General features: G+C 39.7%; 1 protein-coding gene across 8 annotated transcripts in view; it reads left to right on the top strand.

The window, feature by feature from the left end:
• Dmxl2 (Dmx like 2) overlaps positions 1-12,321 on the top strand; it is a 141,672-nt gene that overhangs the window by 54,622 nt on the left and 74,729 nt on the right. For 7 of the 8 annotated variants that reach the window (XM_055621810.1, XM_055621812.1, XM_055621809.1 and 4 more), the window contains 4 exons: positions 5,913-6,152; positions 6,821-7,092; positions 7,970-8,666; positions 9,976-10,097. In XM_055621810.1, the coding sequence (XP_055477785.1) occupies positions 5,913-6,152; positions 6,821-7,092; positions 7,970-8,666; positions 9,976-10,097 (1,331 nt within the window). The remainder of the gene's footprint in view (positions 1-5,912; positions 6,153-6,820; positions 7,093-7,969; positions 8,667-9,975; positions 10,098-12,321) is intronic. The other variant, XM_055621811.1, reaches the window with a different exon arrangement.

Raw genomic sequence — 12,321 nt, 5'->3', positions numbered from 1 at the left:
TGTGTGTGTGTGTGTGTGTGTGTGTGTGTGTGTGTGTGTGTGTGTGTTTGAGTGAAATGTTCTGTAAATACCTGCTAGGGCCATTTGATTTATGACATTACTTAACGTCACCATTTATCTGTGTAGTTTTGTCTGTATACCCTGTCTGTTGGCAAGAGTGGAGTATTGAATTCACTCACTATTATTGTGTTAAATCAGAATGTGATTTTAGCAGTAGTTTTACAAACATAAGTGCTCTTATATCTGGTATATAAATGTTTAGAATTTCATTATCGTCCAGGTAATGAATGTTATGATGTGTTTATAGAGTCCTTTCCTACCTTTTTTGATTAATAATGGTTTGATGTTTATTTTGTCAGATACTAAAGTGACTAAACCTGCTTGATTCCTGGGTTCATTAGCTTGAAATACTTTTTCCATCCTTTTAACCCATGGTAATGCCTATCCTTGATGGTAAGGTTTGTTTCTAATCCTGTCTGTTAGTCTGTGTCTTCTCATTGGGGATTTGAAACCATCAGTATTGAGAACTATCAATGAGAGGTATTTATTGATTCCTGTTATTTTGTTGTTAAAATTTGGGCCCCTTCTCTTTCAATTTACTGGTGTGAGATTATTCATTTATTTTTATTTTTTCGTGTCGGGAAACCTCTTCAGGTTGAAGTTGTCCTTCTTGGCCTTCTGTAGAACTAGATTTATAGATGTACTCCTTAAATTTGATTTTATTGTGGAATGTTTTTCTCTCTTTGTGTATTATAAGTAATAGCTTTGCTGCATGTAGTAGTCTGAGCTGTTACCTGTGGTCTTTTCAGAGTTAGGACGTCTGTCCAGGCCCTTCTAGCTTTTAGAGTCTCTGTTGAGAAGTCGGGTGTTAGTCTGATGGGTCCACTTTTGTTCCTTGGTCCTCCCATCCCCGTTGCTTTTATTATTATTTCTTTGTTCTCTACATTCATTATTTTGATTATTATGTATTGTGGGGAATTTATTTTCTGTTTCTATTTGGTGTTCTGTATGCTTCTTGTATCTTACAGGAAATCTTTCTTGATTTTGTTGAAATATTTTCTTTTCTGTTGAGCTTGGTTTCTTTTATTCCTAGTATTCATAGATTTGGTCTTTTTTATACTGTCCCAGATTTCTTGGATGTTTGTCTCTGGATTATTTGGGATTTAACATGTCTTTGATTGAGATACTTATTTCTTCTGCCGTGTCTTCAGTGCTTGAGACTCTGTTTTATGCTCTGTTGGTGAGGCTAACCTCTGATGTTTTTGTTGCCCTTCTTACATACTTAATTTCTCAGTTGGGTTTTCTTTAGTTATTTCATGGCTTGGACTGTTTTTTTTTTTTTTTTTTTTTTTTTGAGACAGGGTTTCTCTGTGTAGCCCTGGCTATCCTTGTCTCTGTTTTTGTTGTTGTTGTTGTTTGTTCTGTTTTGTTTTATATTTTATTCCACTGTGTTTTCACATATTTCATTAAGGGATTTATATTCCTTTTAAGGTCCTTGAACATATTTCATAACTGGTATTTTTATGTTCTATCTTGTTCTTTGGCTGTAGAGCATTTTTCAGGGCCTACTGTAATTTGGGTTACTGTGTTGGTTGTTAATGTTTTGTATTGGAGGGGTGCAGTAAACTTTATTGATGGTATTCAACAGAGTAGGGTTCTCTGAGTCTCTCCCCCTATTCTCGGGGTCTGGGGTGGAAACTGTGAGGGAGATGCTCAGTGTCAGGGGCTGAGTTTGGGCAGGGACTTCTCAGGAGTTGAGGGCCTCTCGTGTCCTTGCTGGGGTGAGTGGGTGGTCCAGGACTTCTTACTCCTTGGAGGCCATATAGGCCAGGAGGTCCACCACCCTGCTGCTGTATTCATTGTCATACAGAAAATGAGCTTTACAAAGTTGTCATTGAGGGTAGTACCATCCCCAGCATCAAAGGTGAAAGTGTGGGAGTCACTGTTGAAATCCCAGGAGACAAGCTGGCCCTCAGTGCATCCCAAGATGCTCTTTGGTGGGCCCTCAGATGCCTGCTTCACCACCTTCTTGATGTCATCATACCTGGCAGCTTTCTCAGGTGGCATGTCAGATTCATGGTGGGCACATTGGGGGTAAGAACAAGGAAGGCCATGCCAGTGATCTTCCTGTTCAGCTCTGGGATGACCTTGCGCACATCCTTGGCAGCATGGTGGATGCAGTGATGATGTTCTGAGAAGCCCCACTGCCATCATGCCACAGCTTTCCAGATGGTCCATTCACAGTCTTCTGGGCGGCAGTGATGGCATGGACTGTGGTCATGAGTCCTTCTACGATGCCAAAGTTATCATGATGACCTTGTTCAGGGGGCTAAGCAGTTGGTGGTTCAGGAACCATTGCTGACGATTGAGTGAGTTGTCATCCTTCTGGTTCACACCCATCACAGTGAACATGTGGCATCCGCAGAAGGGGCAGAGATGAAGACCCTCTTGGTCCTACCCTTCAAGTGGGCCCTGGCCTTCTCCGTGGTGGTGAAGACACCAGTAGACTCCACAACATACTCAGCACCAGCATCACTGCATTTGGTGTTAGTGGGTTCTCTCTCCTGGAAGATGGTGATGACCTCCTCGTTCTCAGCCTTGACTGTGCCATTGAACTTGCCTTAGGTAGAGTCATGCTGAAACATGTAGACCATGTAGTTGAGGTCAAGGAAGGGGTCATTGATGGCAATAATCTCTGCTTTGGCAGACGAGCAGGCAGCCCTGGTAACCAGGAGTCCAATACAGTTAAATCTATTCACTGCAGCCTTTACTATCGTGTCTCAGGGACAAGGCTGGCACCGCACAAGAAGATGTGGCTGTCTCTGGGACAGGGAGGAGCTAATAATGTTTGTATTTTTGTGATGGCGCCTAGGCATCTGAGGTTAAGATGATTGAGGTGATCTAGGTGTTTATTTCTAGGCCTGTCTTTGTTGAGTGGATGTTCCAGCCCATGGTGTCTGTTGCCTTCTCTGGATCTTAGAAAAGTGTGTTGGCTGTGTTGTCTGGTAGAGACTGCCTCTGCAGGTTGGTGGGTGCCGAGAGGAACTGGGGTGGCTAGGTGAGAAGACTGAGAGGAGCTTCAGGAAAGAGCTAAGGTGGATCCATACGAAGATGCCAGGTCCCTAGAGAGTTGGAGCCACGGTGGGAAAGGGGATCCTACAAGTAGGTTACGGTAAGGCAGAGAATAATCTGGAGAGACAGGAATGGAAGGGCTCGCGGGCCCCTGGGTCTGACTAAGAGTTAGAGTTGAGGTGGGAGCAGGTCACTGTTAAGCAGATTGTTACCAGGCATAAGGTAGCGATGGAGAGATTGTATTGGAGGACAAGGAAGGAGAATAAAAATTGCCTACCTGAATCCAGGTCAGATGTGGCCACTGGGTGGGAAGGGTGCAGGTAGAACATATTTATAGATATTGGTGCCTGGCATAAAGGAATGGGAAGAAAAGGTTGAGAGAATCCACAGAAAGGAGGAAGCTGGGTTTGAAACGAGGCTTAACATAGTCAGCTACTAAGATGTTTAAAATTACTCTTTATTCTACATTTGTGGGTCTCATTACGTTTTCTCTTTTGATAATGCTACCATGAGTGATTGTTATTTTACTTATATTACCCTTTTGTTCTTTTCACACCCACCCTGTGTTTTTGAGGCAAGATCTTTATTTGTACCTCAGGCTGGTCTGGAATCTGTAATCATTAGCCTTTGGAGTTCTGGCCTTCAAGGTGTGTGTCACTGTGCTCAGTTTATACTTAAACCTTTATTATAGTCTAAGAATGTCCCGTAACTTATTTTTAAAATGGTGGTGGTTTTAGATTTTTACAAAAATTATAACCTTTCCAAAGAAGCTTTTCCTGAGCTGTTGACTGTGATGAAGATATAACTTTTTGTTTTGTTTTCTTCGAGATAGGGTTTCTTTGTGTTACCTTGCCTGTCTTGGACTCACTTTGTAGACCATGCTGGCCTCAAACTCACAGCCATCTGTCTGTGTCTGCCTCTCAGAGTACTGGGATTACAGGAGTGCACCATCACACCTGGCTGAACATATAACTTAAAAAAGTGCAATTACTGTTAGTCTCTAATAAATTCTATCTACTTTAGGAAGTGTGACTTTTAACTATGTATACTTTGAAACCAGATGGGCTTGAATCTCACATTGCTTTATTGTGGATAAACATAGAGGTTTTATGTTCTTGTAGCTATTGGGCCTTGCCTTCCTGCATTGCATTATTTTGTTTTTGAAACTGGATCCCACTGCATAGCTCTGGATGGCCTGAAATTCAGTATGTAGACTAGGCCAGCTTAAAACCCACAGAGATACACTTGCTTCTACTTCCTGAGTGCTAGGCTTAAAGACATGTGCTACAGGTCTGACCCACCTCCATAATATTTTAAATATAATTTTTAAGTCATTTGGCTTAGACTTATTGATTGTTAAATGCAAATTTTGTACTGTTAGGGTTTTTTTCCTTTTTTTTTTTTAGGAAAAACATTTGAATCTATGATATAGCCAAGTGACAAATTTTAAATTTAAAATTAATTATTTTATTATTATTTTATGTGTAAGAGTGTTTTTACCTGTATGTATATGTGTATATATGTATTCACCACAGGCATGCTTGGTGTCTGAGGAGATCAGAAGGGCATTTGATTCCCCTGGGCTTGGAGTACGGGTGCTGGGAATCAATCCAGGCCTCTACAAGAACAAGAAGTACTCTTGACCACTGAGCCAACTCTCCACCCTTAGCCAAGAAAATTTCCTGACACATGCCATACTATTTATACAGATTTATCACATGTTAATATCTTATATATTCGTGTGTCCCCTTAACATATATGTGTACATGTACATATGTGTATTTTTCTTTCTGTCATATATATGGTGTATATATGTCTCTATATATGCCTGTTTGCATGTACTGTGTATCTTTTCTGTCATGTGTGGTGTACATTTATATATGCATGTTGCATATGTGTAGGCGTCTGTGTGTGTGTGTGTGCATGCATGCATACATGTGTGTATTTATGCAGAAGTCCGTGGTTGAACTTAAGAGTCTTTCTTAATCACTCCCCACCCTATCTATTGAGGCAGGGTTTCTCAGTTGAACCCAGGCTCACCCATGCAGCTAGTCTGGCCTTCTGCTCGCTGGGATCAGGCGGCATCACAGCACCCAGCGCGTCCATGGGCTCTGCGGCTCTGGGCTCTGGTTCTCGGGCTGGCTGTAAGCATTGTAGTACCTGAGCCCTTTCCCTGGATCCTCCCTGCATCCTCGTGTTCTTTCCCTCAGCCCTGAGAAACGTTTACACAGTCAGCAAACTTACAGACGTACAGGGAACACTTTCATAGCTGTTAATTCAGTGTAACCATTACCATTTGTGTGTGCGCATGTGCATGTGTGTACATAGTATGATCATGTGTGTTTATGTATAAATGAGATTTTTTTCCTTAATCTTTTCAAAGTGAGCTGCACATATCCTGGAATGTTATCCTTCGGAACTTCAAGTGTCTCCTTCTGAGTCAGAAAAGTCATTCACAGAATCACAGCACAATTGTCATGCTAAGGAGTTGTCAAATAATTCCATAGTGTCTAATACTCAATTCATATTTAGACTTTTTCAGTTATCAATTATATGTTTCCTTCTTTTCTCAGAAACCAAGATTCAGCTAAGGTTGATGTGTTGCTATATTTGGTTTTGAATTAGTACTGTAATTTCACCTAAGAATATGCCATTAGTTCTGATATTTACATTCACCGTTAAATTCGGTTAAAGTTGTTACAAATCCTGCTAGCATCATGCTGACTTGTTGTTTAGCACCTTTTCTGTGTAACTGTATGATTAATCATGCTAAGCACTCGTCATATCTTTAAAGAAATTGGAACACCATAGTGGAAGTTTAATCTTTTTTGTTTCCACAGATATTCCAAATGTCCTGGTTGGCACTGCATTTAATATTGATGACGCCAATGGGGGATTTGTAGTTCATTGGTTAAATAACAAGGAATTTCATTTTACATCATCAACGGAAGTATTTATGCACCAGTTACGGAAACTTTCTGAAAAACAGTTAGAACATGAAAGCGATGATGCAGATAGAGAAGATGAATTACGCTCACAGGAGGAAAGAGAGAGGGGTTTACGTATGAAATTGGATCATGGTTTGTATCCCTTGTTTAAGTTATTTTTTTAAATTTCCACTAAAGATAACATTTTGGGTACCTCTTTAGGCTTGAATTCTTCCTTTTCTTTATTATTTTGCTTTTCTCCTTTATAAGTACTTGTCATTTCTTGTAGCTCAGGCACTGTGTTCTTGGACACATCTTCTAACTCTAGCTGATGTTTTGTTTTGCTTTGTTCATGATGTGGACTTAAACCCAGGGTCTCATGCATGCCAGGCAAGTACTTTATGACCGAGCTCCTCCCTCAGCCCTTTAAATTTTATTTTGAGACATAGCACTCATAAATTGTCAGACTGGCCCAGAACTTGAATTCCTTCTGCCTCAGTTTCCTGAGTAGATAGGATTACAAACATGTGCCTCTATGCCAGCCAAACTCTCTCTGTATACATTATATTTTATTATAATGCCTTGAATAGTGTAGTACTTTGGAAGCCATACTTTTTTGGGAAATATATTTTGCTAATTTTAATAATGAAAATGTAAAATTTTTATTTATCTAAAAATAAGAAATATAGTAATTTCAATTCAGACAAGAAAATACTTTTCCTGACCATAAATTGGAAAGGTAATCCATAATTTTATAGTTGCTAAATGAATTTTATAGTATTGTATAGTGTGTGTTCTGATAAATATATTTTCTGATTTAGAATTATCTCTGGATAGAGAATCTGAGGCAGGTACAGGGTCATCAGAACATGAAGATGGAGAGAGAGAGGGGAGTCCTAGAAGCCATCCACAGCTTAGCACCCCACTGCCGCTGCCTACAGTGCTGCTGGATCGGAAGATCGAAACGCTGCTGACAGAGTGGAACAAGAACCCTGACATGCTGTTCACAATACACCCTGTGGATGGGACCTTTCTCGTGTGGCATGTGAAGTATTTGGATGAATATAACCCTGGAATATTTAGACAAGTTCAGGTATGTTTCCCTCATGAAAATATTATTGTAGTTTTAAAATAGCAAGATGCTGTATAGACTTCACAGATTTTCAGAATTACTAAAAAGATTAGTTTTTATAAGCAGCTGACAAAAACATATTCTTTTCAAAGAGGTTCAGTACCACACATTTTGCACAGTTAATTCAAATGAAAATTTTTTTCTCTTTTGAAATACTGAGTACTTAAAATGACTATTTATGTTTTCTGAGAATTGTAATATTTTTAGTATAATTAAGGTAATTACTTTGAAAATATGATATATCCTTATTTTCAGTTTATTTTATTTTTCTCTTCCTCCTCTTCCTTTTCTTTTTCTTTCTTCTTCCTGTCCTCTTCCTCCTTATTTTTCTTCTCTCTCCCCTCTTCCTCCTCCTTCCCTTCCTCCTTCTTCTTTTTCTTTCTTTCTTTTTCTTTTTTTACGAGGCAGGGTCTCACGTATCCAGGGTGGTCTTTGGCTAGCTGTGTTGGCGAGGATGACCTTCAGTTCTTGATCCTCCTCTATATCCTCAGTGCCGGCATCTTCACTTTTAAAAGCCAAATCAAGCTGCTTTTCTGTGTTATCATTCTTAGGTTTATTATAATTTAAGTACAAGTGTGGTTATTTTGGTATGTAAGCTATAAGCAACATATTTGAAATATTATCATCCACTTTGTATTAGGGTATTACTAGTGATTTATTAAGTAGAAGAAAGGAATTAAACTATACAGAGGTTAAACATGTTTTTTTGGTTTTTGGGTTTTTTTTTTTTCTGGCTAGGAAGCTGGGATTTGGCATTTTAAAAATAGAAGTGTGTTTGGAAAAGTATTTTTGAGAGAAGGCAAACTCCTTATAAAGAATCATGTTTTATGTTTTTCAGGTTTCTTTTTCTTCTCGGATTCCTGTTGCATTTCCCTCTGGGGATGCAAACTCTCTTAGTAAAAACATCATGATGTATGCCTGTGTAAATGCTACAAAAGATTCATACCACATCCCATCACACCAAGAGCTGATGTCTGTAGATAGTTTTCGTGGATCACAAGCACATTCTGTATCGCACAGTTCAGATATGAACATTTTAGCGCCTACAGTAATGATGGTTTCTAAACACATAGATGGCTCTTTGAATCAGTGGGCAGTTACCTTTGCTGATAAGTCAGCCTTTACCACTGTCCTGACTGTGTCCCACAAATTCAGATACTGCGGTCACCGGTTCCACCTCAATGACTTGGCATGCCATTCTGTTTTACCACTGTTGCTGACATCCTCCCATCATAATGCTCTGTTGACTCCTGAATCAGACTCTCAGTGGGACACAGACAGTAAATTAAATAGATTAATAGATCCTGTAAAACACACAAAAGATTCATCAAAACAGCCTCTTAGAAATGCAGCCACTCGTACATTTCATGACCCAAATGCAATCTACAGTGAACTTATTCTGTGGCGTGTAGACCCCATAGGACCTTTGTCATACACCGGAGGAGTATCAGAATTGGCTCGAATTAACTCACTACATACCTCAGCCTTCTCTAATGTGGCATGGCTTCCAACTCTTATTCCCAGTTATTGTCTGGGTAAGTGTTTTTTTTTTTTAATTGTAAAATGAATAAAAGCTTTATTTTATTTTAATTTATTATTATTATGTTTTTTTGATATAGGGTCTCTCTGTGTAGCCCTGGCTGTCCTGGAACTCATTCTGTAGACCAGGCTGGCCTTAGACTCAGTGATCCACCTGCCTCTGTCTCTTGAGTGTTGGGATTACAGGCTTGTGCACCATCACTCAGTGAATAAAAGCTTTTAAATTACAATTTGTTATGAACAAAATATTTTTTCTCCTTTAAATATGCTTATATAGATCATGCTGGCCTCAAACCTTGAGATCCTGCTGTCTCCCATGTTTTGTTCACAAAATGATTTATATTTATAACAGTAAAGCTCTTCATGGAATCTTATGTAAGAAGTGGGAAATAGTAAGAGCTGGAGAGGACAGGAACCCCACAAGGAGAGCAATGGAACCAGAAAATTTGAACACAGGGGTCTTCCCAGAGACTCATACTCCAACCAAGGACTATGCATGGAGATAACCTAGAACCCCTGCACAGATGTAGCCCATGGCAGTTTAGTGTCCAAGTGGGTTCCATAGTAATGGGAACAGGGACTGCCTCTGACATGAACTGATTGGCCTGCTCTTTGATCACCTCCCCCTGAGGGGGGAGCAGCCTTACCAGGCCACAGAGGAAGACAATGCAGCCACTCCTGATGTGATCTGATAGACTAGGATCAGAAGGAAGGAGAGGAAGACCTCCCCTATCAGCGGACTTGGGGAGGGGCATGCGTGAAGAAGGGGGAGGGAAGGTGGGATCACGAGGGGAGGAGGGAGGGGTTTATGGGGAATACAAAGTGAATAAAGTGTAATTAATAAAATAAAATTTAAAAAAATTATTTTATTTTTCTTTTATGTGTCTGAGGGTTTTGTCTGTGTATATTTTTGTGCACCACATGCCTGCTTGGTGCCATCAAGGCCAGAAGAGGCTATCAGCTCCTTAGGACTGGAGTTAGACAAGCTGTGAGTCACCATGTGGGTGCCGAGAGTCAAACCCAGGGCTCTGAATAATAGCCAGTGCTCTGACTGCTGAGCCATCTCCAGTCCTTAGATATTTTTAATAGGTTATCAAAATGTTGCTATAGGCTTATCTTTAGAATTGTAAAGTTTTTACATTCTTTGAATTGACTTTGTTAATAAGCTTATTGTAACCATTTATTGTGATTCTTGATGATAGTTATAATTAGAAAGAAAGGTATAATTATTTGTTTCTTATGCTTCAGTTAATAATAAAAATAAATTACACACTATAACCAAAGACTTTTTTTTTCTTTTCTCAGGCACATACTGCAATTCTGCAAGTGCTTGCTTTGTTGCATCTGATGGAAAGAATCTGAGACTCTATCAAGCTGTGGTAGATGCAAGAAAATTATTAGATGAACTATCAGACCCAGAAGCTTCTGTAAGAATTTTTAAATATTTTTCTAAGCTAATAAGAAATTCCCTTTTTATTTCATTTAAGACCATGGTTTGTCAGTTGGTGTTTGGGGAATGAGAATATGTTTTCGACTGTGTAGGTCAGACAGACAGGACAGATAGAGAGACAGACAGACAGACACATACACACACACACACACACACACACACACACACACACACACAAATTAAAACTTAAATAACATACTGTATCCCAGTGCATTTAACATACAAAGAAACAAATATCTTGTCATTTTCGTAAGATGTTGATTTTTCTAGTTTGATGTTTTTAAAATGAGTATTTATAGGTAGACGTGTGTTTCAGTGTGTGTATGCCATGTGTGCGCAGCTGTGCACAGAGGCTGTAGATCCCCTGGAGCTGACGGTTTACACCGTTGGGAGCCGTTCAGTAGGAGAACCCAAAGTTAGGTTCTCTGGAAGAGCAGCAAGTACTCTCTAACGTTTGAGCCACCTCTCCAGCCCTAGTTTGGGTGTCTCAGAAAAGGTTTTAAGGTATCTTTACATGACTGTTTTTATTAGAAAATTAGAATATTTCCAAGCCTAACTTACTTAAAATAGCCTGTGGTTAGACTATTTCAGTGGTAGCAGTGCTTCATTCTAGTAGTTCTGTAGGAGAGTGGAAGTCAGATATTTTACTTACTTTTAGATTTGAACATTGAGTTTTCCATTTACTGATAAGGACAGTCTTTATAAATAGACCTGTTGTAAAATGTTTCCAGTAATGAATACCAAGTATTGGGCTGAGGAGATAACTCAGTGAGTAAAAGTACTACTAGTCCCTGTAAGCCTGACAGCCAGAGCTAGATTCCCTGAAAAGCCGTGTGTGGAGGCTCAGATTCGTAACCTTAGCATTTCTGTGGTGAGATAGGAGGCAGAGACAGGAACAGCAGCTGGAAGCTTAAGCAGCACGACAGCAGAAAAAAAGAGAGACCTTGCCTCAAATGCAAAGAGGAAGGAGAGAGCTGACAGCCCCCAGGTAACAAGGGAGCAGTTCGTAAACTTTGAACAGCAAACGCTATTTTTGAGTCTGTGTACCTCTCGGTGTGCAGAGGGCACCAAGTGTAGTCACAGTGTCTGCCTTTAAGAGAAATTCAGTGTGATTGGAGAATATTGATAGTTAGGTGTGGTGGCACATGCTTGTAATTCTAGTGCTTGGGTGGTGGAGGTGAGAGAATCAGGAAGTCTGACGTCGTCATTGGTTACCTAATGAGTTCTGGGCAACCTGAGCCACATGCGTTGTTCTCAAAAAAAACTAAAAGAGATATTAGTAGTAAGTGATCAGCAGTTTAAGACAGAAGAGGAGGTATCTAGGGCCATTCAGTTGAGGGTTAAATGTGTGACACTAGAGATGTTTTATAATAACAGAGGTCACATTAGGATGGAGATGGACATTTCTGTTGAAGACTTGGTTTTGCTTTGTTCTGGAAGATAGGTAAGATCTGGAAAGATGGAATAAGTGCAAGTAAGTGAAAATAAGTGTGGATATATGAAAATACATATATAAAACTTGTTCTGGATATAGTGGGGAAAACATCTTTGGGTGCTTGGTGTAGAGAAAGTCTCAACTGTGCTATACCACCCTAAACCCATCAGGTTTTGTGTGATAGTGGAAGCTAAATAAGGTCAGACCCGGTTAGTATCTGGATGGGAGAAAGTCTGTGAATTAGCATCATAGAATTGTAGTTGGAATTGGGTAGTATGTTAAAGGTCAGCTACTGTAACCAGCCATTTGATGTTTTAGTCAATCCATTTTGCTGTCATTTGTTATGGCCACCACTGAGGAAATTGACTTTGATTTAGATCATACTGCCTTTTAATTAATGTTGCTATTAAATTGAAATTCAGTTAATTTTTTTTACAATTTTTTTTTTTTTTTTTTTGCCAATCATAATTCAATTTAGATTAAGTCTCATAGATAATCAAAGGTAGCTGTTTTGTAAACCTTGAACCTTCCTTCCCTTCAGGCCAAACTTCCTTTATTTTGACCACAAGTTTTGTGTGTGTGTGTGTGTGTGTGTGTGTGTGTGTGCGTGTGTGCATGTGTGCATGTGCACGCCATTGTCATGTGTGTAGAAGCCAGAGGATGGCATCAGGTGTCCTTCTCTATCTCTCTGTAACCCCCCCTCCCTCCCTCCCCCCCTCCCTTCCTTCCTTCCTTCCTTCCTTCCTTCCTTCCTTCCTTCCTTCCT

The sequence above is a fragment of the Psammomys obesus genome, unplaced genomic scaffold (assembly GCF_907164565.1).
Source record: "Psammomys obesus unplaced genomic scaffold, mPsaObe1.curated_primary_1811, whole genome shotgun sequence".
Lineage (NCBI taxonomy): Eukaryota > Metazoa > Chordata > Mammalia > Rodentia > Muridae > Psammomys > Psammomys obesus.
The sequence above is the reverse complement of the archived record's forward strand: the minus strand, read 5'-3'. Positions and strand labels throughout refer to the sequence as shown.